The following is a 24291-nucleotide window of genomic DNA, read 5'->3' as shown; positions in this document are numbered from 1 at the left end:
GACCAAAGTACATTGAAGATTTCTGCCCATGTAAAAATTCATGCTGAGGTTAAACCGGTTGGAACAGGTTGACGGTTAATCATGCAAGACTCTCGTTAACCTCACACCGACATTCTTTCAGTGGAAGAATTTCAGGACAGGGAGTTTCAGTAAAATTAAAATTATATTCAGCTATTTTGTCATCTGAGAATTGAATATGAAGTGTTTTTTAAAAACCTTCTGAGTCTGTCCATATTTCCCCACTGGGTCTGACCAGATTCTCTGTTATACTGGAGCAAATCCTGACCAATAACAAATGTGGAGTTATTGTTGTATATTTTTAACTTAAGCAACCCGGGTCAACCCAAACCAAATGTAAATGATTGAATGTTAAAAAATTGAGGTGGAAAGTCTCAGTGAATATTCACCAAAAAGCATTAAGTTTGTTTTTGTAAAATAATGTGGGTGTAGATAAGCATATAGACCAGGGGTGTCAAACTCCAGTCCTCAAGGGCCGGTGTCCTGCAACTTTTAGATGTGCCTCTGCTGCACCACACCTGAATAGAATAATTAGGTCATTAAGGCTCTGGAGAACTGATCTACACAAGGAGGAGGTAATTAAGCCATTTCATTCCAGTGTTTTGTACCTGTGGCACATCTAAAAACTGTAGGACAGCGGCCCTTGAGGACTGGACTTTGACACCTGTGATATAGACAGTCATCATCAGGTAGGAATGTTTACCTGCAACTTCATAAAATATGAATAAAATCTTAGCTTCAATTTCAGGCTTAGTTTCATGAAATAGAACAATATTCTCATTTATAAATGATACGCAACACATGAAACTTAATGCATCCATTAGGGTTACATTGGTTTGGTTTAATCTTTTCTGACCAACTGGGGGCAATCATTCCCAGATGGTCAGAAAAAGAGTGAGTGATATCCTAGAAAAGTAACTCAGCCGGTCATCACACAAGAACACTGTGAAGTCCACACCATTGATCCCAGCAACACACCAGTATATATTTCACAAAAGAAAACTGAACAGCTGAAAAGCTTTAGCACTTTATAATAATGATTAGCGTTCATCACTGTGGACCCTGGTTCCTTTGAGTATTTTGTTAAGAATGTAGACCTTCAACTTAACCCTGAGCTTTCCTAAAGGACAAAAGACTGAAAGTTAAAAGGTAACTGGAGAAACTTTGTTTGTAATTTCTTTGTAAAGTAGCAACTTTTTTGAATAGCAGATATATTAGAAAAAAAAATTTCTTCCACCTTTTATGCTTGCTCTGACTCTGATAGTATAACTTCTTTAACACCTTTCACACCTGAGACAGTTGCTGCTAGCAAAACTACCTTTTTTCAGAGCAGACAGGAAACCTCAGAACGGTGAAAAACAGCCGTTTTATGAACGCATAACCCTGATTACACATTAATTGGTTAGAGCTACTCAATAAACATAACATAAATGTATTTTTTTTTACCCATTTTCTCTGATTTTCATTCTGACAGCAGAAAGATAATATTCTCTGACCCAGCATGCTGTTCAGCAACACTGAATTTGCTGGAAACACAACCAATACTGCGTGGCATCTGGGTCTACTTCAACTGAAGTCATTTTGAAGAGTACAAGTCACTGAAGGTGTGTATAATAAGAAAACACTGTGAAGTAGTCTGAAAATGTACCAACAACCATTAGGACTGTGTCTGTTCTCATGGGACTTACTATTCAAACCTGATTTATTTCATAGATGTAGAAGAAACAAAATCTAAAAGGAAATTTTAAACAGTGATGCAGTGAAGTGGTCACTTGCTGTTAATGTTTGGTTTATGATTTTGCCTAATTAATCCTGAATACGGGTCAGAATTTATCCTAAAATTTCCAAACATAATAACTCGAATATAATTTAGAAGTAAGCATCTTTTCAGTGGTGGGTAGCTGGTTGAATTACTTTTCAAGAGCCAATATACTGCATTTTTCAAACCTTCCTGTCACCGCACAGCTGAATCCCTGATCTGCCTCCAGATGTTGTAGAAACCTGTTAATAAATGACTAATTTAAATCAGATTATATTCAAGGAGGAAAAGCTCTAAAACATCTTATACAGAGCTGATCCATCGTAGATCAGAGCTGTCCACTTCCAAAAGTATGTGTACCCTTAGGAGTCTATTTATTGTATCAGACTAATTACTCTTATGTTAATCAATGACAATACAAGCTTTTGGAAAATGTATTCAGAAAACCTAAATGGATGTCCTGTTTTCCTCCATTGCCCTTCTCTCATTTCCTGGAAAGGAATGGCCTTATGTCTGAAAACCTTCGTCGTCTTTGCCCTTGTGGTGACTGTGCTTATTTTGGAAACAAGGAACCGTAACTTTCAGTTTTACTTTCCCGCCCTGGATTATCTGGTAAGGCCACTTTATCTATATATTTCACTAAACTGAAAACATGGAATTTGAACGACGGACCTTTCTATTTTTAGATAAATAACAGTCATTTATACTTTTCATATGACTTAGGTTGAGGAAGGAGAACACATTCTTCCTCACATACGGCAGGAAAGAAGTGGTTAGTATGATGAGAGAAGACTGAACATGAATTGGTTACTCATATTCAATATTAGGTCTTAGATGTTTTTTTTAAAAAGATCCACCATTGACACGAATTTTTTCTGATGTTAATCTTTGCAGTGCTTTCAGACTCTGAGATTTACTCAGCAAACATTTTATTAAATGCATCGAGCGTGGGAACCTATGAGCAGCTGCTGTCGACCCTGAACGCCACCAGTTATCCTCTCCAGCTTGATAACACCACAGAGATCCAAGATATTACTGTTACAACAGGTGAGTGACGACTGGGACACAAACAGCAGCGATATCAACATTACATAGTCAACTTCTTTTCATCTCTCCTCATTCAGTTTGTGTCTCCACTGAAACTGGTTTCCAGTGTGAGTGTGAAGAGCAGTTTGCTTGGCCGTACAGCTCCTGCATCACATATGGAGCTTGTGATTCCATATCCAGCGGCATCTGCAAATGCATCTCGGCGATCCCAGCTGACGGCTCTTCCTGTCAGCTGATCTCTGGTAATCACAGCTCAGTTATGGACAAAAGAAATGCAGTGGCATATGTGTTGTGTATTATAATGCATTTTATAATTTATCCTGCCATAAGTGCACAATTAATAGCCCTGTGGGCAGTTAGTTGTCATTATTCGCCATTAACTGTCTCTTAAAAGTCAAAATTACTCATCTGTCAGACAGGTGCTGTGCTGTTCAAACGGTCTGTACCAGTTGCAAAAAGACATTTCAATAAAAAAGGAAACAAATGACAAAGATTTGAAAAGAATCAAATGTGAGAATCAAACTAGGAGCTTAACCTTGCTTACTGGTAGTGCACAGAAGTGCAAGGAGTTCAGGCCTGGGACATGATCAAGGCAAGAGGCTGGAACCCAAAGACACATTGATTGGTCGAAATGCTCAGACTTAAATATCCATTTTTACAATAGCCTGCACCAAAAATGATTGAGAAACTGGTGATACTATTTGTTGTTTGTGATGTTGTTTATCCAGACAGACTGAACTTATGTATGGAAGCTGAGAGCTTTATGTTCTCTTCTTGTATATTTCCATATCTAATTGCAGTTAAGGGTTTTAGGGTGTGGCTAAAGGGAGTTGAGTGGAGCCACACAGTTTTCTGACCTCTCTCTTTAGACTCTCTTGTTTACTCTTTATCATTTTGTGGAAAAGTAACATTTGTACCGTTTTTATTTCTGAAGTAAAGCGTTAAACTTTATCGAGGATCCAGTCTGGTTTTTTGTCGTTTCGTCATCAAGTGGACCGAAGGAAAAAGACGGAGGGCGTCAAGCTTATGGCTTCATTATTTAGGAACCTACAATCACCATCAGACTTCAGACCAATAGACTTCTGCACCTTCTAGATTGATTTGGTGAAAGACTCAATAATCAAGAATAATTTTGCTGCCGTTCACAATTATGCCATATTGTATTGTTCTATAAATGAAACAAGTTGAAGTCCGTGGCTGTAGCATAACATAGCATTTAACTGTAGCAAATCAAACAAAGTCAAGTCTTGGTCATAACATGTCCCTCTACACCGCACAGCCACTTGAAATCTACAGATAAGTTACACTTTACTGTATTTAGTGACATAAAAGACTTCCAGACACTGATCAATATCCTCACTGCAATTCTTGTGCAAAAGTACAAACATAAATAGAACAAACATGAACAAAATTCTGTAAATAATACAGAGAAATTTGAGGTTCACCCCCGTCTTATTTTAGTTTCCTAATTTTAATGCTACTCACACAAACAAAACCCAAACCAAGCATAAATCCTGTTTCCACTGCCTTCCAGAGCTGCTGGTCCAAACTGAATATGTGATCGATCTGGAGCTGAATCTAACCGACATCGCAACAGTGGACTTCCTTAGACGCCTCCTGAGCAATGGCAGCAATTTTCTAACCCTGAGTCCAACAGTGAATGTCACACAGCTTGACCTCTCCACAGGTAACAGAGGAGCATCATAGGAAATGCTGGAAAGTCCCCCATTGGAATCTTGATTCATTAAATGTTTGTGTCCTGCAGTCTGCTCTCCAATCAGTGGTGATTACCAGTGCAGATGTGAGGATCAGTATCGTTTTCCATGTGACCAGTGTGTAACATATGGATCATGTGACAACATCACTGGTGACACATGTGGATGCATCAGTGGCATTCCTGGTGATGGACAGTACTGCCAGGCTGAGAATCAATACAGTGAGTTTTTTAAATAAAATCTTCAAATCCCATTATTTGTTTTTACTGTGTTGACCTGCTAAAAAGAAAAACTCACTTGTTTTAATTTTACTGCTTCATGAGCTTCATTTATAATGTGCATATGAATTATTTTCTTTACAGACTTTACATCATGTCCTGCTACAACACGCACTCCAGGTAAGATCGAAATGCAGCATGGCCACAAGCAAAAACAAAAACACATCATAGACAGGAAAGGTGTGGGATTGTCAATAAGTGTTCATTTAAATTTACTGAGGAATACATTTAAAAATGTCATCTCAAATTTTAGATCTGTCTAAAATGTCTTTGTCTTTGCATAAATCACATTTCCAAAACAAACTGGTTTCAGCAATGTTGCTGAGAATTTAATGAATGCCAGTATCGGAGTGACTGCCGGTAGAAACCAGAAATGAAAAACATAATACTGGGTGTGGGGAAGGTTTTAATCAGAAAATCTTGGATACATTTCCTCATTGTTTAAGCTGGTCGGCATGTACCAGCACCAGCACTTTTCATTTCTGCTTCTCAGTGTCCCGGGACGCTGTTTGCATTGTTCAGTGCGTGGGCATTCTGGGAATGTTTCCAGTGTTGTAACAGGTGTTACATTAGATCAGTTGGACTTTCCCGCTACAGTATTCTAAGGAAATTCAATACAAATGCACAGAGAGCAAACAAAATACAGGAATAAACTAATAAAATAAATAGAATGGAATAGACTGATATGGGAAGACTGCAATAATAATTGCACGACATGGCAAGACCTGAAGTGAAATAAAAAACACAGATCATGATATATATTTAGGTAAAAAAATATATACATATTTTATTTTTCAGATGAAAGACAAGATATTGTTGCCAAAGTGCCACCGGTTTGTTGAAACCAGGCCAAAAACTGAGAATAAATATTTTACTGACAGTAACAGCAACAAACTTGGTGAACTAGGATCTGAAAGGGACTTTCAGGGAGCCGTTTTATTTATTCAATGTTATTTTTCATGTCCAGGTAAATGCCATTTGGCTTCAAGTTAGAGGATCCATGACACATTGAACATGACTCATGTGAATTTGATGTAGAAATGGCTTTGTTCTTTATAATTTCTGACCAATAAAAGTACTTCTCTATAATAGATCTACGTATAAATATCACGTTTCTGTCCCTTATGACACTAAGAGGAGAATTGGCACTTGATTTTGTTTTGTTCACTTAAAGCATTACAAAAATGCATGAATGCTGATGTGTCAGAGAGTTCATAAACTTGAGGATAAACAGGTTTGTCATGAGGTCATGTGATGCTTCCCAGCTAATGGCCTGCAGAGATTTTTGGGAAAGTTTGTTTGCGTCCTTTCATTAGAACTGAATGACTTTTGTAATTGTGTTACTTTTTTTAGATTCTAGATACTTTTTGCTAAATCAGACCAAACTTGTAATGCAACAAGTTTGTTCTTTTGAGGTCTGTTAACAAACATAAAAAGAACCAAACATAAATCCTGTTTCCACTGCCTTCCAGAGCTGCTGGTCCAAACTGAATATGTGATCAATCTGGAGCTGAATCTAACCGACATCGCAACAGTGGACTTCCTTAGACGCCTCCTGAGCAATGGCAGCAATTTTCTAACCCTGAGTCCAACAGTGAATGTCACACAGCTTGACCTCTCCACAGGTAACAGAGGAGCATCATGGGAAACCCTGGAAAGTCCCCCATTGGAATCTTGATTTATTAAATGTTTGTGTCCTGCAGTCTGCTCTCCAATCAGTGGTGATTACCAGTGCAGATGTGAGGATCAATATCGTTTTCCATGTGACCAGTGTGTAACATATGGATCATGTGACAACATCACTGGTGACACATGTGGATGCATCAGTGGCATTCCTGCTGGTGGACAGTACTGCCAGGCTGAGGATCAATACAGTCAGTAGATTAAATATGTTCACATTTCTTTTTGTCACTTCTTATAACATTCTTTATATCATCTTATATACATATATTTTTTTTACAGACTTTACATCATGTCCTGCTACTACACTTGCCCCATGTAAGATATTTATTTAACATGTTGCAAACATGTAACAGGAAACGTAAATCAGGAACGTTTCTTGTTTGGTGTTTATTTTTTGTTTTTTTTTCTCTGCAGCTCCTCCGCCTGTCTATGAATATGTGATATCTATCGAGCTGAAGGCAGCAGATGATGAAGTTGTAGCAGAGCTGAGAAACATCAGCTATCCAGTCAGCATCAACAGCAACATACACATCTCTGATGTTAACATCTCTACAGGTAATAATCTCTAATTCTTACTGGATTTATTATCTGTTGTGCATGTATGCATTTATTATATAAGCAAATACCAAATATTTTTTTCATAGCAATAAGTCAAATTACAATTCTTTAAATAATGGTGCCATTGTAACAGAAAGAGGTCAAACTTTTGTCAAATTTTTAGACTATAAGTCACACTTTTTTTTTTCATAGTTTGGTTTTCCCTGAGACTTGTAGTCCAGAATGACTTGTACACAATTTTTTTCTCTGAAGTATTTTATGACCTGTCAGTCAGAAACTGCTATGAATCTTCTAAATCAAAGTTCTGGGTTCTGTGAGTTCATTGACAGACAACTGTACATGTGTCCTTTCATCAACATGGACAAGGTTTTCCTCATGTTTGATCATTTCTTTAAAAAAACAACCGAAAACAAGTTTTACTAGTTTTCAGACATTGTTGCAATGTTTCATACTTGAAAATGTATTTTTCATATTGCTTTCAAAAAGAGAAAATACTTACATAGAGAATTTCTATAATTCCAAGTTTTAAACATTTGTCTTTACATAACAAACGTATTTTGTCTGCAGTCTGCTCTCCAATCAGTGGTGATTACCAGTGCAGATGTGAGGATCAATATCGTTGGCCATGTGACCAGTGTGTAACATATGGATCATGTGACAACATCACTGGTGACACATGTGGATGCATCAGTGGCATTCCTGCTGGTGGACAGTACTGCCAGGCTGAGGATCAATACAGTCAGTAGATTAAATATGTTCACATTGCTTTTTGTCACTTCTTATAATATTCTTTATATCATCTTGTATATAAATATATTTTTTACAGACTTTACATCATGTCCTGCTACTACACTTGCCCCATGTAAGATATTTATTTAACATGTTGCAAACATGTAACAGGAAACGTAAATCAGGAACGTTTCTTGTTTGGTGTTTATTTTTTGTTTTTTTTTTCTCTGCAGCTCCTCCACCTGTCTATGAATATGTGATATCTATCGAGCTGAAGGCAGCAGATGATGAAGTTGTAGCAGAGCTGAGAAACATCAGCTATCCAGTCAGCATCAACAGCAACATACAGATCTCTGATGTTAACATCTCTACAGGTAATAATCTCTAATTCTTACTGGATTTATTATCTGTTGTGCATGTATGCATTTATTATATAAGCAAATACCAAATATTTTTTTCATAGCAATAAGTCAAATTACAATTCTTTAAATAATGGTGCCATTGTAACAGAATGAGGTCAAATTTATTTTAAATTTTTTGACTATAAGTCACAAATTTTTTTTCATAGTTTGGTTTTCCTTGAGATGTCCCTTCATCAACATGGACAAGGTTTTCCTCATGTTTGATCATTTCGTTAAAAAAAACAGAAAACAAGTCTTACTCATTTTTAGACATTGCTGCATTGTTTCATACTTGAAAATGTATATTTAATATTGTTTCCAAAAGGAGAAAATACTTAAATAGAGAATTTTTTTAACTCAAAGTTTTAAACAATTTTCTTTACATAACAAACGTATTTTGTCTGCAGTCTGCTCTCCAATCAGTGGTGATTACCAGTGCAGATGTGAGGATCAATATCGTTTTCCATGTGACCAGTGTGTAACATATGGATCATGTGACAACATCACTGGTGACACATGTGGATGCATCAGTGGCATTCCTGCTGGTGGACAGTACTGCCAGGCTGAGGATCAATACAGTGAGTTTATCTGGAGAGTTTGTTGGGTTGACATTTTAGGGTAAATCTTTCTGTATCATGTAATGTCCATGAATCAAGAAACAACAGGTCAGACTTGCATGAAACAAAGCACAAACAGATAATTTTTACACATTTAACACCAATGAGGAAAATCTAATCTTTAAATATTTGAAGAAATAAAGTTCTTGGATCCTGACTGTTGTCAGCATTTTTCCTTGAAGCTTGGTCTGTGTCTGATGGTTTACCCACTCATAGACTGGTTTACTGTCTAGTTCCATCAAACTTATTGAAACTTTAGCTTCTTTAATGCATTTGAATTCTTCCTTAATACCATTCTTTATCATCATTTCATTATTTCATAGCAAATGAGTACTTTAAGTTCTTTAGGTAACAGGAACTTAATGCCAAATCAAACTAAATTTCTGCATCAGTATCTGATATTGACGGTTAGATAAGTTTATACATCTATTAACAACACCACCTGCTATTAAAGTGTTGCAATATTATTGGATAATACAAATACTTGTAGGATTAAAGGACAGGTTTCAACTACACTAATTAAACACCTAGCCTTAAAGCCAGATGGAAAACTAGCAGGTTGTACTAACTATAGTGACCAAATAACCAGAAGAAGCAATTTAAGCTAATAACATTGTTTATTTCTGATTGTACATTAATTTAGCACAGTTATGTGTATGTCTTTGACTTATTTAATGGCATACAAATAATAACATGTGCCAAAACACATAGCTGCAATTTTTGCAGTTATTACGTATGGCAGCCATATTGGATTTTGAAATAGAGTTAGATCAGCTAAGTGAGACTTTTTAGATGGAATTCTGACAATGAATGCTTTTCAATAAATATTTATAACTTGGAACGTTGAAACTCAGGTTATTGATGGGAGGCCTTGTTCTACTGGAGCTAACTGAGAGTGAGAGCAAAACCATTTTCCTCAGGAATGTCAGAGAATGGATTTGTGTCAAGCACTTACTCTTTTTCTGTCTTCATCTTTACAGACTTTACTGCATGTCCAATCACAACAACTCCACAACCAACAAGTAAGACTGAAAGCATGGTTCATGTTGATCAGTCACTCAACAGTACATAGTTGAAAGGGTTACGTTGGTAATCATCCTTTTTGTTCTTTGTTTCTTCTTTCATTTGTGCCTCTACAGATCCACCAGTCTTCCATCAGTACCTGCTTTCCATTGAGCTGAACTCCACAGATGTTACAGTTGTAGAAAAGCTGAGGAACATCAACAACACCATCAGCATGGACAGGAACTTACGAATCTCTGATGTTAACATTACTACAGGTAGAGCTAAACAGTTTTCAGTGGATTCTGAGGCTTTAACAGAGACATTTGAACCAATTTCAATAAAACAAATTGCTGCATCTTGTGAAACTGATGAAATATTTCCTTTGTTTTGTCTGCAGTCTGCTCTCCAATCAGTGGTGATTACCAGTGCAGATGTGAGGATCAGTATCGCTTTCCATGTGACCAGTGTGTAACATATGGATCATGTGACAACATCACTGGTGACACATGTGGATGCATCAGTGGCATTCCTGCTGGTGGACAGTACTGCCAGGCTGAGCATCAATACAGTGAGTTTATCTGGAGAGTTTGTTGGGTTGACATTTTAGGGTAAATCTTTCTGTATCATGTAATGTCCATGAATCAAGAAACAACTGGTCAGACTTGCATGAAACAAAGTACGACGAGATAATTTTTACACATTTAACACCAATGAGGAAAATCTAATCTTTAAATATTTGAAGAAATAAAGTTCTTGGATCCTGACTGTTGTCAGCATTTTTCCTTGAAGCTTGGTCTGTGTCTGATGGTTTACCCACTCATAGACTGGTTTACTGTCTAGTTCCATCAAACTTATTGAAACTTTAGCTTCTTTAATGCATTTGAATTCTTCCTTAATACCATTCTTTATCATCATTTCATTATTTCATAGCAAATGAGCACTTTTAGTTCTTTAGGTAACAGGAACTTAATGCCAAATCAAACTAAATTTCTGCATCAGTATCTGATATTGACGGTTAGATAAGTTTATACATCTATTAACAACACCACCTGCTATTAAAGTGTTGCAATATTATTGGATAATACAAATACTTGTAGGATTAAAGGATAGGCTTCAACTAATTAAACAGCTAGCCTTAAATCTAGATGGAAAAGTAGCAGGTTGTACTAACTATAGTGACCAAATAACCAGAAGAAGCAATTTAAGCTAATAGCATTGTTTATTTCTGATTGCACATTAATTTAGCACAGTTATGTGTATGTCTTTGACTTATTTAATGGCATACAAATAATAACATGTGCCAATACACATAGCTGCAATTTTTGCAGTTATTACGTATGGCAGCCATATTGGATTTTGAAATAGAGTTAGATCAGCTAAGTGAGACTTTTTAGATGGAATTCTGACAATGAATGCTTTTCAATAAATATTTATAACTTGGAACGTTGAAACTCAGGTTATTGATGGGAGGCCTTGTTCTACTGGAGCTAACTGAGAGTGAGAGCAAAACCATTTTCCTCAGGAATGTCAGAGAATGGATTTGTGTCAAGCACTTACTCCTTTTCTGTCTTCATCTTTACAGACTTTACTGCATGTCCAATCACAACAACTCCACAACCAACAAGTAAGACTGAAAGCATGGTTCATGTTGATCAGTCACTCAACAGTACATAGTTGAAAGGGTTACGTTGGTAATCATCTTTTTGTTCTTCATTTCTTCTTTCATTTGTGCCTCTACAGGTCCACCAGTCTTCCATCAGTACCTGCTTTCCATTGAGCTGAACTCCACAGATGTTACAGTTGTAGAAAAGCTGAGGAACATCAACACCACCATCAGCATGGACAGGAACTTACGAATCTCTGATGTTAACATTACTACAGGTAGGGCTAAACAGTTTTCAGTGGATTCTGAGGCTTTAACAGAGACATTTGAACCAATTTCAATAAAACAAATTGCTGCATCTTGTGAAACTGATGAAATATTTCCTTTGTTTTGTCTGCAGTCTGCTCTCCAATCAGTGGTGATTACCAGTGCAGATGTGAGGATCAGTATCGCTTTCCATGTGACCAGTGTGTAACATATGGATCATGTGACAACATCACTGGTGACACATGTGGATGCATCAGTGGCATTCCTGCTGGTGGACAGTACTGCCAGGCTGAGGATCAATACAGTGAGTTTATCTGGAGAGTTTGTTGGGTTGACATTTTAGGGTAAATCTTTCTGTATCATGTAATGTCCATGAATCAAGAAACAACTGGTCAGACTTGCATGAAACAAAGTACGACGAGATAATTTTTACACATTTAACACCAATGAGGAAAATCTAATCTTTAAATATTTGAAGAAATAAAGTTCTTGGATCCTGACTGTTGTCAGCATTTTTCCTTGAAGCTTGGTCTGTGTCTGATGGTTTACCCACTCATAGACTGGTTTACTGTCTAGTTCCATCAAACTTATTGAAACTTTAGCTTCTTTAATGCATTTGAATTCTTCCTTAATACCATTCTTTATCATCATTTCATTATTTCATAGCAAATGAGTACTTTAAGTTCTTTAGGTAACAGGAACTTAATGCCAAATCAAACTAAATTTCTGCATCAGTATATGATATTGACGGTTAGATAAATTTATACATCTATTAACAACACCACCTGCTATTAAAGTGTTGCAATATTATTGGATAATACAAATACTTGTAGGATTAAAGGATAGGCTTCAACTAATTAAACAGCTAGCCTTAAATCTAGATGGAAAAGTAGCAGGTTGTACTAACTATAGTGACCAACTAACCAGAAGAAGCAATTTAAGCTAATAGCATTGTTTATTTCTGATTGTACATTAATTTAGCACAGTTATGTGTATGTCTTTGACTTATTTAATGGCATACAAATAATAACATGTGCCAATACACATAGCTGCAATTTTTGCAGTTATTACGTATGGCAGCCATATTGGATTTTGAAATAGAGTTAGATCAGCTAAGTGAGACTTTTTAGATGGAATTCTGACAATGAATGCTTTTCAATAAATATTTATAACTTGGAACGTTGAAACTCAGGTTATTGATGGGAGGCCTTGTTCTACTGGAGCTAACTGAGAGTGAGAGCAAAACCATTTTCCTCAGGAATGTCAGAGAATGGATTTGTGTCAAGCACTTACTCTTTTTCTGTCTTCATCTTTACAGATTTTACTGCATGTCCAATCACCACAACTCCACAACCAACAAGTAAGACTGAAAGCATGGTTCATGTTGATCAGTCACTCAACAGTACATAGTTGAAAGGGTTACGTTGGTAATCATCTTTTTGTTCTTCATTTCTTCTTTCATTTGTGCCTCTTCAGGTCCTCCAGTCTTCCATCAGTACCTGCTTTCCATTGAGCTGAACTCCACAGATGTTACAGTTGTAGAAAAGCTGAGGAACATCAACAACACCATCAGCATGAACAGGAACTTACGAATCTCTGATGTTAACATTACTACAGGTAGAGCTAAACAGTTTTCAGTGGATTCTGAGGTTTTAACAGAGACATTTGAACCAATTTCAATAAAACAAATTGCTGCATCTTGTGAAACTGATGAAATATTTCCTTTGTTTTGTCTGCAGTCTGCTCTCCAATCAGTGGTGATTACCAGTGCAGATGTGAGGATCAGTATCGTTTTCCATGTGACCAGTGTGTAACATATGGATCATGTGACAACATCACTGGTGACACATGTGGATGCATCAGTGGCATTCCTGCTGGTGGACAGTACTGCCAGGCTGAGGATCAATACAGTGAGTTTATCTGGAGAGTTTGTTGGGTTGACATTTTAGGGTAAATCTTTCTGTATCATGTAATGTCCATGAATCAAGAAACAACTGGTCAGACTTGCATGAAACAAAGCACAAACAGATAATTTTTACACATTTAACACCAATGAGGAAAATCTAATCTTTAAATATTTGAAGAAATAAAGTTCTTGGATCCTGACTGTTGTCAGCATTTTTCCTTGAAGCTTGGTCTGTGTCTGATGGTTTACCCACTCATAGACTGGTTTGCTGTCTAGTTCCATCAAACTTATTGAAACTTTAGCTTCTTTAATGCATTTGAATTCTTCCTTAATACCATTCTTTATCATCATTTCATTATTTCATAGCAAATGAGCACTTTTAGTTCCTTAGGTAACAGGAACTTAATGCCAAATCAAACTAAATTTCTGCATCTGTATCTGATATTGACGGTTAGATAAGTTTATACATCTATTAACAACACCACCTGCTATTAAAGTGTTGCAATATTATTGGATAATACAAATACTTGTAGGATTAAAGGATAGGCTTCAACTAATTAAACAGCTAGCCTTAAAGCCAGATGGAAAACTAGCAGGTTGTACTAACTATAGTGACCAACTAACCAGAAGAAGCAATTTAAGCTAATAGCATTGTTTATTTCTGATTGTACATTAAATTAACACAGTTATGTGTATGTCTTTGACTTATTTAATGGCATACACATAATACCATGTGCCAAAACACATAGCTGCAATTTTTGCAGTCATTATGTGTGGCAGCCATATTGGATTTTGAAATAGAGTTAGATCAGCTAAGTGAGACTTTTTAGATGGAATTCTGACAATGAATGCTTTTCAATAAATATTTATAACTTGGAACGTTGAAACTCAGGTTATTGATGGGAGGCCTTGTTCTACTGGAGCTAACTGAGAGTGAGAGCAAAACCATTTTCCTCAGGAATGTCAGAGAATGGATTTGTGTCAAGCACTTACTCTTTTTCTGTCTTCATCTTTACAGACTTTACTGCATGTCCAATCACAACAACTCCACAACCAACAAGTAAGACTGAAAGCATGGTTCATGTTGATCAGTCACTCAACAGTACATAGTTGAAAGGGTTACGTTGGTAATCATCCTTTTGGTTCTTCATTTCTTCTTTCATTTGTGCCTCTACAGGTCCACCAGTCTTCCATCAGTACCTGCTTTCCATTGAGCTGAACTCCACAGATGTTACAGTTGTAGAAAAGCTGAGGAACATCAACAACACCATCAGCATGAACAGGAACTTACGAATCTCTGATGTTAACATTACTACAGGTAGAGCTAAACAGTTTTCAGTGGATTCTGAGGTTTTAACAGAGACATTTGAACCAATTTCAATAAAACAAATTGCTGCATCTTGTGAAACTGATGAAATATTTCCTTTGTTTTGTCTGCAGTCTGCTCTCCAATCAGTGGTGATTACCAGTGCAGATGTGAGGATCAGTATCGTTTTCCATGTGACCAGTGTGTAACATATGGATCATGTGACAACATCACTGGTGACACATGTGGATGCATCAGTGGCATTCCTGCTGGTGGACAGTACTGCCAGGCTGAGGATCAATACAGTGAGTTTATCTGGAGAGTTTGTTGGGTTGACATTTTAGGGTAAATCTTTCTGTATCATGTAATGTCCATGAATCAAGAAACAACTGGTCAGACTTGCATGAAACAAAGCACAAACAGATAATTTTTACACATTTAACACCAATGAGGAAAATCTAATCTTTAAATATTTGAAGAAATAAAGTTCTTGGATCCTGACTGTTGTCAGCATTTTTCCTTGAAGCTTGGTCTGTGTCTGATGGTTTACCCACTCATAGACTGGTTTACTGTCTAGTTCCATCAAACTTATTGAAACTTTAGCTTCTTTAATGCATTTAAATTCTTCCTTAATACCATTCTTTATCATCATTTCATTGTTTCATAGCAAATGAGCACTTTTAGTTCTTTAGGTAACAGGAACTTAATGCCAAATCAAACTAAATTTCTGCATCAGTATCTGATATTGACGGTTAGATAAGTTTATACATCTATTAACAACACCACCTGCTATTAAAGTGTTGCAATATTATTGGATAATACAAATACTTGTAGGATTAAAGGATAGGCTTCAACTAATTAAACAGCTAGCCTTAAATCTAGATGGAAAAGTAGCAGGTTGTACTAACTATAGTGACCAAATAACCAGAAGAAGCAATTTAAGCTAATAGCATTGTTTATTTCTGATTGCACATTAATTTAGCACAGTTATGTGTATGTCTTTGACTTATTTAATGGCATACAAATAATAACATGTGCCAATACACATAGCTGCAATTTTTGCAGTTATTACGTATGGCAGCCATATTGGATTTTGAAATAGAGTTAGATCAGCTAAGTGAGACTTTTTAGATGGAATTCTGACAATGAATGCTTTTCAATAAATATTTATAACTTGGAACGTTGAAACTCAGGTTATTGATGGGAGGCCTTGTTCTACTGGAGCTAACTGAGAGTGAGAGCAAAACCATTTTCCTCAGGAATGTCAGAGAATGGATTTGTGTCAAGCACTTACTCCTTTTCTGTCTTCATCTTTACAGACTTTACTGCATGTCCAATCACAACAACTCCACAACCAACAAGTAAGACTGAAAGCATGGTTCATGTTGATCAGTCACTCAACAGTACATAGTTGAAAGGGTTACGTTGGTAATCATCCTTTTTGTTCTTTGTTTCTTCTTTCATTTGTGCCTCTACAGGTCCACCAGTCTTCCATCAGTACCTGCTTTCCATTGAGCTGAACTCCACAGATGTTACAGTTGTAGAAAAGCTGAGGAACATCAACACCACCATCAGCATGGACAGGAACTTACGAATCTCTGATGTTAACATTACTACAGGTAGGGCTAAACAGTTTTCAGTGGATTCTGAGGCTTTAACAGAGACATTTGAACCAATTTCAATAAAACAAATTGCTGCATCTTGTGAAACTGATGAAATATTTCCTTTGTTTTGTCTGCAGTCTGCTCTCCAATCAGTGGTGATTACCACTGCAGATGTGAGGATCAGTATCGCTTTCCATGTGACCAGTGTGTAACATATGGATCATGTGACAACATCACTGGTGACACATGTGGATGCATCAGTGGCATTCCTGCTGGTGGACAGTACTGCCAGGCTGAGCATCAATACAGTGAGTTTATCTGGAGAGTTTGTTGGGTTGACATTTTAGGGTAAATCTTTCTGTATCATGTAATGTCCATGAATCAAGAAACAACTGGTCAGACTTGCATGAAACAAAGTACGACGAGATAATTTTTACACATTTAACACCAATGAGGAAAATCTAATCTTTAAATATTTGAAGAAATAAAGTTCTTGGATCCTGACTGTTGTCAGCATTTTTCCTTGAAGCTTGGTCTGTGTCTGATGGTTTACCCACTCATAGACTGGTTTACTGTCTAGTTCCATCAAACTTATTGAAACTTTAGCTTCTTTAATGCATTTGAATTCTTCCTTAATACCATTCTTTATCATCATTTCATTATTTCATAGCAAATGAGTACTTTAAGTTCTTTAGGTAACAGGAACTTAATGCCAAATCAAACTAAATTTCTGCATCAGTATATGATATTGACGGTTAGATAAATTTATACATCTATTAACAACACCACCTGCTATTAAAGTGTTGCAATATTATTGGATAATACAAATACTTGTAGGATAAAAGGATAGGCTTCAACTAATTAAACAGCTAGCCTTAAATCTAGATTGAAAACTAGCAGGTTGTACTAACTATAGTGACCAAATAACCAGAAGAAGCAATTTAAGCTAATAGCATTGTTTATTTCTGATTGTACATTAATTTAGCACAGTTATGTGTATGTCTTTGACTTATTTAATGGCATACAAATAATAACATGTGCCAAAACACATAGCTGCAATTTTTGCAGTTATTACGTATGGCAGCCATATTGGATTTTGAAATAGAGTTAGATCAGCTAAGTGAGACTTTTTAGATGGAATTCTGACAATGAATGCTTTTCAATAAATATTTATAACTTGGAACGTTGAAACTCAGGTTATTGATGGGAGGCCTTGTTCTACTGGAGCTAACTGAGAGTGAGAGCAAAACCATTTTCCTCAGGAATGTCAGAGAATGGATTTGTGTCAAGCACTTACTCTTTTTCTGTCTTCATCTTTACAGACTTTACTGCATGTCCAATCACAACAACTCCACAACCAACAAGTAAGACTGAAAGCATGGTTCATGTTGACCAGTCACTCAACAGTACATAGTTGAAAGGGTTACGTTGGTAATCATCCTTTTGGTTCTTCATTTCTTCTTTCATTTGTGCCTCTACAGGTCCACCAGTCTTCCATCAGTACCTGCTTTCCATTGAGCTGAACTCCACAGATGTTACAGTTGTAGAAAAGCTGAGGAACATCAACAACACCATCAGCATGAACAGGAACTTACGAATCTCTGATGTTAACATTACTACAGGTAGGGCTAAACAGTTTTCAGTGGATTCTGAGGTTTTAACAGAGACATTTGAACCAATTTCAATAAAACAAATTGCTGCATCTTGTGAAACTGATGAAATATTTCCTTTGTTTGGTCGGCAGTCTGCTCTCCAATCAGTGGTGATTACCAGTGCAGATGTGAGGATCAGTATCGTTTTCCATGTGACCAGTGTGTAACATATGGATCATGTGACAACATCACTGGTGACACATGTGGATGCATCAGTGGCATTCCTGCTGGTGGACAGTACTGCCAGGCTGAGGATCAATACAGTGAGTTTATCTGGAGAGTTTGTTGGGTTGACATTTTAGGGTAAATCTTTCTGTATCATGTAATGTCCATGAATCAAGAAACAACTGGTCAGACTTGCATGAAACAAAGTACGACGAGATAATTTTTACACATATAACACCAGTGAGGAAAATCTAATCTTTAAATATTTGAAGAAATAAAGTTCTTGGATCCTGACTGTTGTCAGCATTTTTCCTTGAAGCTTGGTCTGTGTCTGATGGTTTACCCACTCATAGACTGGTTTACTGTCTAGTACCATCAAACTCATTGAAACTTTAGCTTCTTTAATGCATTTGAATTCTTCCTTAATACCATTCTTTATCATCATTTCATTATTTCATAGCAAATGAGTACTTTTAGTTCTTTAGGTAACAGGAACTTAATGCCAAATCAAACTAAATTTCTGCATCAGTATCTGATATTGACGGTTAGATAAGTTTATACATCTATTAACAACACCACCTGCTATTAAAGTGTTGCAATATTATTGGATAATACAAATACTTGTAGGATTAAAGGATAGGCTTCAACTAATTAAACAGCTAGCCTTAAATCTAGATGGAAAACTAGCAGGTTGTACTAACTATAGTGACCAAATAACCAGAAGAAGCAATTTAAGCTAATAGCATTGTTTATTTCTGATTGTACATTAATTTAGCACAGTTATATGTATGTCTTTGACTTATTTAATGGCATACAAATAATAACATGTGCCAATACACATAGCTGCAATTTTTGCAGTTATTACGTATGGCAGCCATATTGGATTTTGAAATAGAGTTAGATCAGCTAAGTGAGACTTTTTAGATGGAATTCTGACAATGAATGCTTTTCAATAAATATTTATAACTTGGAACGTTGAAACTCAGGTTATTGATGGGAGGCCTTGTTCTACTGGAGCTAACTGAGAGTGAGAGCAAAACCATTTTCCTCAGGAATGTCAGAGAATGGATTTGTGTCAAGCACTTACTCTTTTTCTGTCTTCATCTTTACAGATTTTACTGCATGTCCAATCACCACAACTCCACAACCAACAAGTAAGACTGAAAGCATGGTTCATGTTGATCAGTCACTCAACAGTACATAGTTGAAAGGGTTACGTTGGTAATCATCTTTTTGTTCTTCATTTCTTCTTTCATTTGTGCCTCTTCAGGTCCTCCAGTCTTCCATCAGTACCTGCTTTCCATTGAGCTGAACTCCACAGATGTTACAGTTGTAGAAAAGCTGAGGAACATCAACAACACCATCAGCATGAACAGGAACTTACGAATCTCTGATGTTAACATTACTACAGGTAGAGCTAAACAGTTTTCAGTGGATTCTGAGGTTTTAACAGAGACATTTGAACCAATTTCAATAAAACAAATTGCTGCATCTTGTGAAACTGATGAAATATTTCCTTTGTTTTGTCTGCAGTCTGCTCTCCAATCAGTGGTGATTACCAGTGCAGATGTGAGGATCAGTATCGTTTTCCATGTGACCAGTGTGTAACATATGGATCATGTGACAACATCACTGGTGACACATGTGGATGCATCAGTGGCATTCCTGCTGGTGGACAGTACTGCCAGGCTGAGGATCAATACAGTGAGTTTATCTGGAGAGTTTGTTGGGTTGACATTTTAGGGTAAATCTTTCTGTATCATGTAATGTCCATGAATCAAGAAACAACTGGTCAGACTTGCATGAAACAAAGCACAAACAGATAATTTTTACACATTTAACACCAATGAGGAAAATCTAATCTTTAAATATTTGAAGAAATAAAGTTCTTGGATCCTGACTGTTGTCAGCATTTTTCCTTGAAGCTTGGTCTGTGTCTGATGGTTTACCCACTCATAGACTGGTTTGCTGTCTAGTTCCATCAAACTTATTGAAACTTTAGCTTCTTTAATGCATTTGAATTCTTCCTTAATACCATTCTTTATCATCATTTCATTATTTCATAGCAAATGAGCACTTTTAGTTCCTTAGGTAACAGGAACTTAATGCCAAATCAAACTAAATTTCTGCATCTGTATCTGATATTGACGGTTAGATAAGTTTATACATCTATTAACAACACCACCTGCTATTAAAGTGTTGCAATATTATTGGATAATACAAATACTTGTAGGATTAAAGGATAGGCTTCAACTAATTAAACAGCTAGCCTTAAAGCGAGATGGAAAACTAGCAGGTTGTACTAACTATAGTGACCAACTAACCAGAAGAAGCAATTTAAGCTAATAGCATTGTTTATTTCTGATTGTACATTAAATTAACACAGTTATGTGTATGTCTTTGACTTATTTAATGGCATACACATAATACCATGTGCCAAAACACATAGCTGCAATTTTTGCAGTCATTATGTGTGGCAGCCATATTGGATTTTGAAATAGAGTTAGATCAGCTAAGTGAGACTTTTTAGATGGAATTCTGACAATGAATGCTTTTCAATAAATATTTATAACTTGGAACGTTGAAACTCAGGTTATTGATGGGAGGCCTTGTTCTACTGGAGCTAACTGAGAGTGAGAGCAAAACCATTTTCCTCAGGAATGTCAGAGAATGGATTTGTGTCAAGCACTTACTCTTTTTCTGTCTTCATCTTTACAGACTTTACTGCATGTCCAATCACAACAACTCCACAACCAACAAGTAAGACTGAAAGCATGGTTCATGTTGATCAGTCACTCAACAGTACATAGTTGAAAGGGTTACGTTGGTAATCATCCTTTTGGTTCTTCATTTCTTCTTTCATTTGTGCCTCTACAGGTCCACCAGTCTTCCATCAGTACCTGCTTTCCATTGAGCTGAACTCCACAGATGTTACAGTTGTAGAAAAGCTGAGGAACATCAACAACACCATCAGCATGAACAGGAACTTACGAATCTCTGATGTTAACATTACTACAGGTAGAGCTAAACAGTTTTCAGTGGATTCTGAGGTTTTAACAGAGACATTTGAACCAATTTCAATAAAACAAATTGCTGCATCTTGTGAAACTGATGAAATATTTCCTTTGTTTTGTCTGCAGTCTGCTCTCCAATCAGTGGTGATTACCAGTGCAGATGTGAGGATCAGTATCGTTTTCCATGTGACCAGTGTGTAACATATGGATCATGTGACAACATCACTGGTGACACATGTGGATGCATCAGTGGCATTCCTGCTGGTGGACAGTACTGCCAGGCTGAGGATCAATACAGTGAGTTTATCTGGAGAGTTTGTTGGGTTGACATTTTAGGGTAAATCTTTCTGTATCATGTAATGTCCATGAATCAAGAAACAACTGGTCAGACTTGCATGAAACAAAGCACAAACAGATAATTTTTACACATTTAACACCAATGAGGAAAATCTAATCTTTAAATATTTGAAGAAATAAAGTTCTTGGATCCTGACTGTTGTCAGCATTTTTCCTTGAAGCTTGGTCTGTGTCTGATGGTTTACCCACTCATAGACTGGTTTACTGTCTAGTTCCATCAAACTTATTGAAACTTTAGCTTCTTTAATGCATTTAAATTCTTCCTTAATACCATTCTTTATCATCATTTCATTGTTTCATAGCAAATGAGTACTTTTAGTTCCTTAGGTAACAGGAACTTAATGCCAAATCAAACTAAATTTCTGCATCAGTATCTGATATTGACGGTTAGATAAGTTTATACATCTATTAACAACACCACCTGCTATTAAAGTGTTGCAATATTATTGGATAATACAAATACTTGTAGGATAAAAGGATAGGCTTCAACTAATTAAACAGCTAGCCTTAAATCTAGATGGAAAAGTAGCAGGTTGTACTAACTATAGTGACCAAATAACCAGAAGAAGCAATTTAAGCTAATAGCATTGTTTATTTCTGATTGTACATTAATTTAGCACAGTTATATGTATGTCTTTGACTTATTTAATGGCATACAAATAATAACATGTGCCAATACACATAGCTGCAATTTTTGCAGTTATTACGTATGGCAGCCATATTGGATTTTGAAATAGAGTTAGATCAGCTAAGTGAGACTTTTTAGATGGAATTCTGACAATGAATGCTTTTCAATAAATATTTATAACTTGGAACGTTGAAACTCAGGTTATTGATGGGAGGCCTTGTTCTACTGGAGCTAACTGAGAGTGAGAGCAAAACCATTTTCCTCAGGAATGTCAGAGAATGGATTTGTGTCAAGCACTTACTCTTTTTCTGTCTTCATCTTTACAGATTTTACTGCATGTCCAATCACCACAACTCCACAACCAACAAGTAAGACTGAAAGCATGGTTCATGTTGATCAGTCACTCAACAGTACATAGTTGAAAGGGTTACGTTGGTAATCATCTTTTTGTTCTTCATTTCTTCTTTCATTTGTGCCTCTTCAGGTCCTCCAGTCTTCCATCAGTACCTGCTTTCCATTGAGCTGAACTCCACAGATGTTACAGTTGTAGAAAAGCTGAGGAACATCAACAACACCATCAGCATGAACAGGAACTTACGAATCTCTGATGTTAACATTACTACAGGTAGAGCTAAACAGTTTTCAGTGGATTCTGAGGTTTTAACAGAGACATTTGAACCAATTTCAATAAAACAAATTGCTGCATCTTGTGAAACTGATGAAATATTTCCTTTGTTTTGTCTGCAGTCTGCTCTCCAATCAGTGGTGATTACCAGTGCAGATGTGAGGATCAGTATCGTTTTCCATGTGACCAGTGTGTAACATATGGATCATGTGACAACATCACTGGTGACACATGTGGATGCATCAGTGGCATTCCTGCTGGTGGACAGTACTGCCAGGCTGAGGATCAATACAGTGAGTTTATCTGGAGAGTTTGTTGGGTTGACATTTTAGGGTAAATCTTTCTGTATCATGTAATGTCCATGAATCAAGAAACAACTGGTCAGACTTGCATGAAACAAAGCACAAACAGATAATTTTTACACATTTAACACCAATGAGGAAAATCTAATCTTTAAATATTTGAAGAAATAAAGTTCTTGGATCCTGACTGTTGTCAGCATTTTTCCTTGAAGCTTGGTCTGTGTCTGATGGTTTACCCACTCATAGACTGGTTTGCTGTCTAGTTCCATCAAACTTATTGAAACTTTAGCTTCTTTAATGCATTTGAATTCTTCCTTAATACCATTCTTTATCATCATTTCATTATTTCATAGCAAATGAGCACTTTTAGTTCCTTAGGTAACAGGAACTTAATGCCAAATCAAACTAAATTTCTGCATCTGTATCTGATATTGACGGTTAGATAAGTTTATACATCTATTAACAACACCACCTGCTATTAAAGTGTTGCAATATTATTGGATAATACAAATACTTGTAGGATTAAAGGATAGGCTTCAACTAATTAAACAGCTAGCCTTAAAGCCAGATGGAAAACTAGCAGGTTGTACTAACTATAGTGACCAACTAACCAGAAGAAGCAATTTAAGCTAATAGCATTGTTTATTTCTGATTGTACATTAAATTAACACAGTTATGTGTATGTCTTTGACTTATTTAATGGCATACACATAATACCATGTGCCAAAACACATAGCTGCAATTTTTGCAGTCATTATGTGTGGCAGCCATATTGGATTTTGAAATAGAGTTAGATCAGCTAAGTGAGACTTTTTAGATGGAATTCTGACAATGAATGCTTTTCAATAAATATTTATAACTTGGAACGTTGAAACTCAGGTTATTGATGGGAGGCCTTGTTCTACTGGAGCTAACTGAGAGTGAGAGCAAAACCATTTTCCTCAGGAATGTCAGAGAATGGATTTGTGTCAAGCACTTACTCCTTTTCTGTCTTCATCTTTACAGACTTTACTGCATGTCCAATCACAACAACTCCACAACCAACAAGTAAG

At 36.4% G+C, this 24291-nt stretch overlaps 1 protein-coding gene across 1 annotated transcript in view; it reads left to right on the top strand.

Moving 5' to 3' along the window:
• adgrf6 (adhesion G protein-coupled receptor F6) overlaps positions 1-24291 on the top strand; it is a 102453-nt gene that overhangs the window by 70305 nt on the left and 7857 nt on the right. The window contains exons 27-64 of the mRNA XM_032586107.1: positions 4590-4760; positions 4902-4937; positions 6290-6442; positions 6521-6691; positions 6780-6815; positions 6915-7055; positions 7626-7796; positions 7885-7920; positions 8021-8161; positions 8596-8766; positions 9786-9827; positions 9945-10085; positions 10208-10378; positions 11393-11434; positions 11551-11691; positions 11814-11984; positions 12999-13040; positions 13157-13297; positions 13420-13590; positions 14605-14646; positions 14764-14904; positions 15027-15197; positions 16212-16253; positions 16371-16511; positions 16634-16804; positions 17819-17860; positions 17978-18118; positions 18241-18411; positions 19426-19467; positions 19584-19724; positions 19847-20017; positions 21032-21073; positions 21191-21331; positions 21454-21624; positions 22639-22680; positions 22797-22937; positions 23060-23230; positions 24245-24286. Of these exons, the coding sequence (XP_032441998.1) occupies positions 4590-4760; positions 4902-4937; positions 6290-6442; positions 6521-6691; positions 6780-6815; positions 6915-7055; positions 7626-7796; positions 7885-7920; positions 8021-8161; positions 8596-8766; positions 9786-9827; positions 9945-10085; positions 10208-10378; positions 11393-11434; positions 11551-11691; positions 11814-11984; positions 12999-13040; positions 13157-13297; positions 13420-13590; positions 14605-14646; positions 14764-14904; positions 15027-15197; positions 16212-16253; positions 16371-16511; positions 16634-16804; positions 17819-17860; positions 17978-18118; positions 18241-18411; positions 19426-19467; positions 19584-19724; positions 19847-20017; positions 21032-21073; positions 21191-21331; positions 21454-21624; positions 22639-22680; positions 22797-22937; positions 23060-23230; positions 24245-24286 (4455 nt within the window). The remainder of the gene's footprint in view (positions 1-4589; positions 4761-4901; positions 4938-6289; positions 6443-6520; positions 6692-6779; positions 6816-6914; positions 7056-7625; positions 7797-7884; positions 7921-8020; positions 8162-8595; positions 8767-9785; positions 9828-9944; positions 10086-10207; positions 10379-11392; positions 11435-11550; positions 11692-11813; positions 11985-12998; positions 13041-13156; positions 13298-13419; positions 13591-14604; positions 14647-14763; positions 14905-15026; positions 15198-16211; positions 16254-16370; positions 16512-16633; positions 16805-17818; positions 17861-17977; positions 18119-18240; positions 18412-19425; positions 19468-19583; positions 19725-19846; positions 20018-21031; positions 21074-21190; positions 21332-21453; positions 21625-22638; positions 22681-22796; positions 22938-23059; positions 23231-24244; positions 24287-24291) is intronic.

The sequence above is a fragment of the Xiphophorus hellerii genome, chromosome 15 (assembly GCF_003331165.1).
Source record: "Xiphophorus hellerii strain 12219 chromosome 15, Xiphophorus_hellerii-4.1, whole genome shotgun sequence".
NCBI lineage: Eukaryota > Metazoa > Chordata > Actinopteri > Cyprinodontiformes > Poeciliidae > Xiphophorus > Xiphophorus hellerii.
This window is presented reverse-complemented; position numbering and strand designations above follow the sequence as displayed.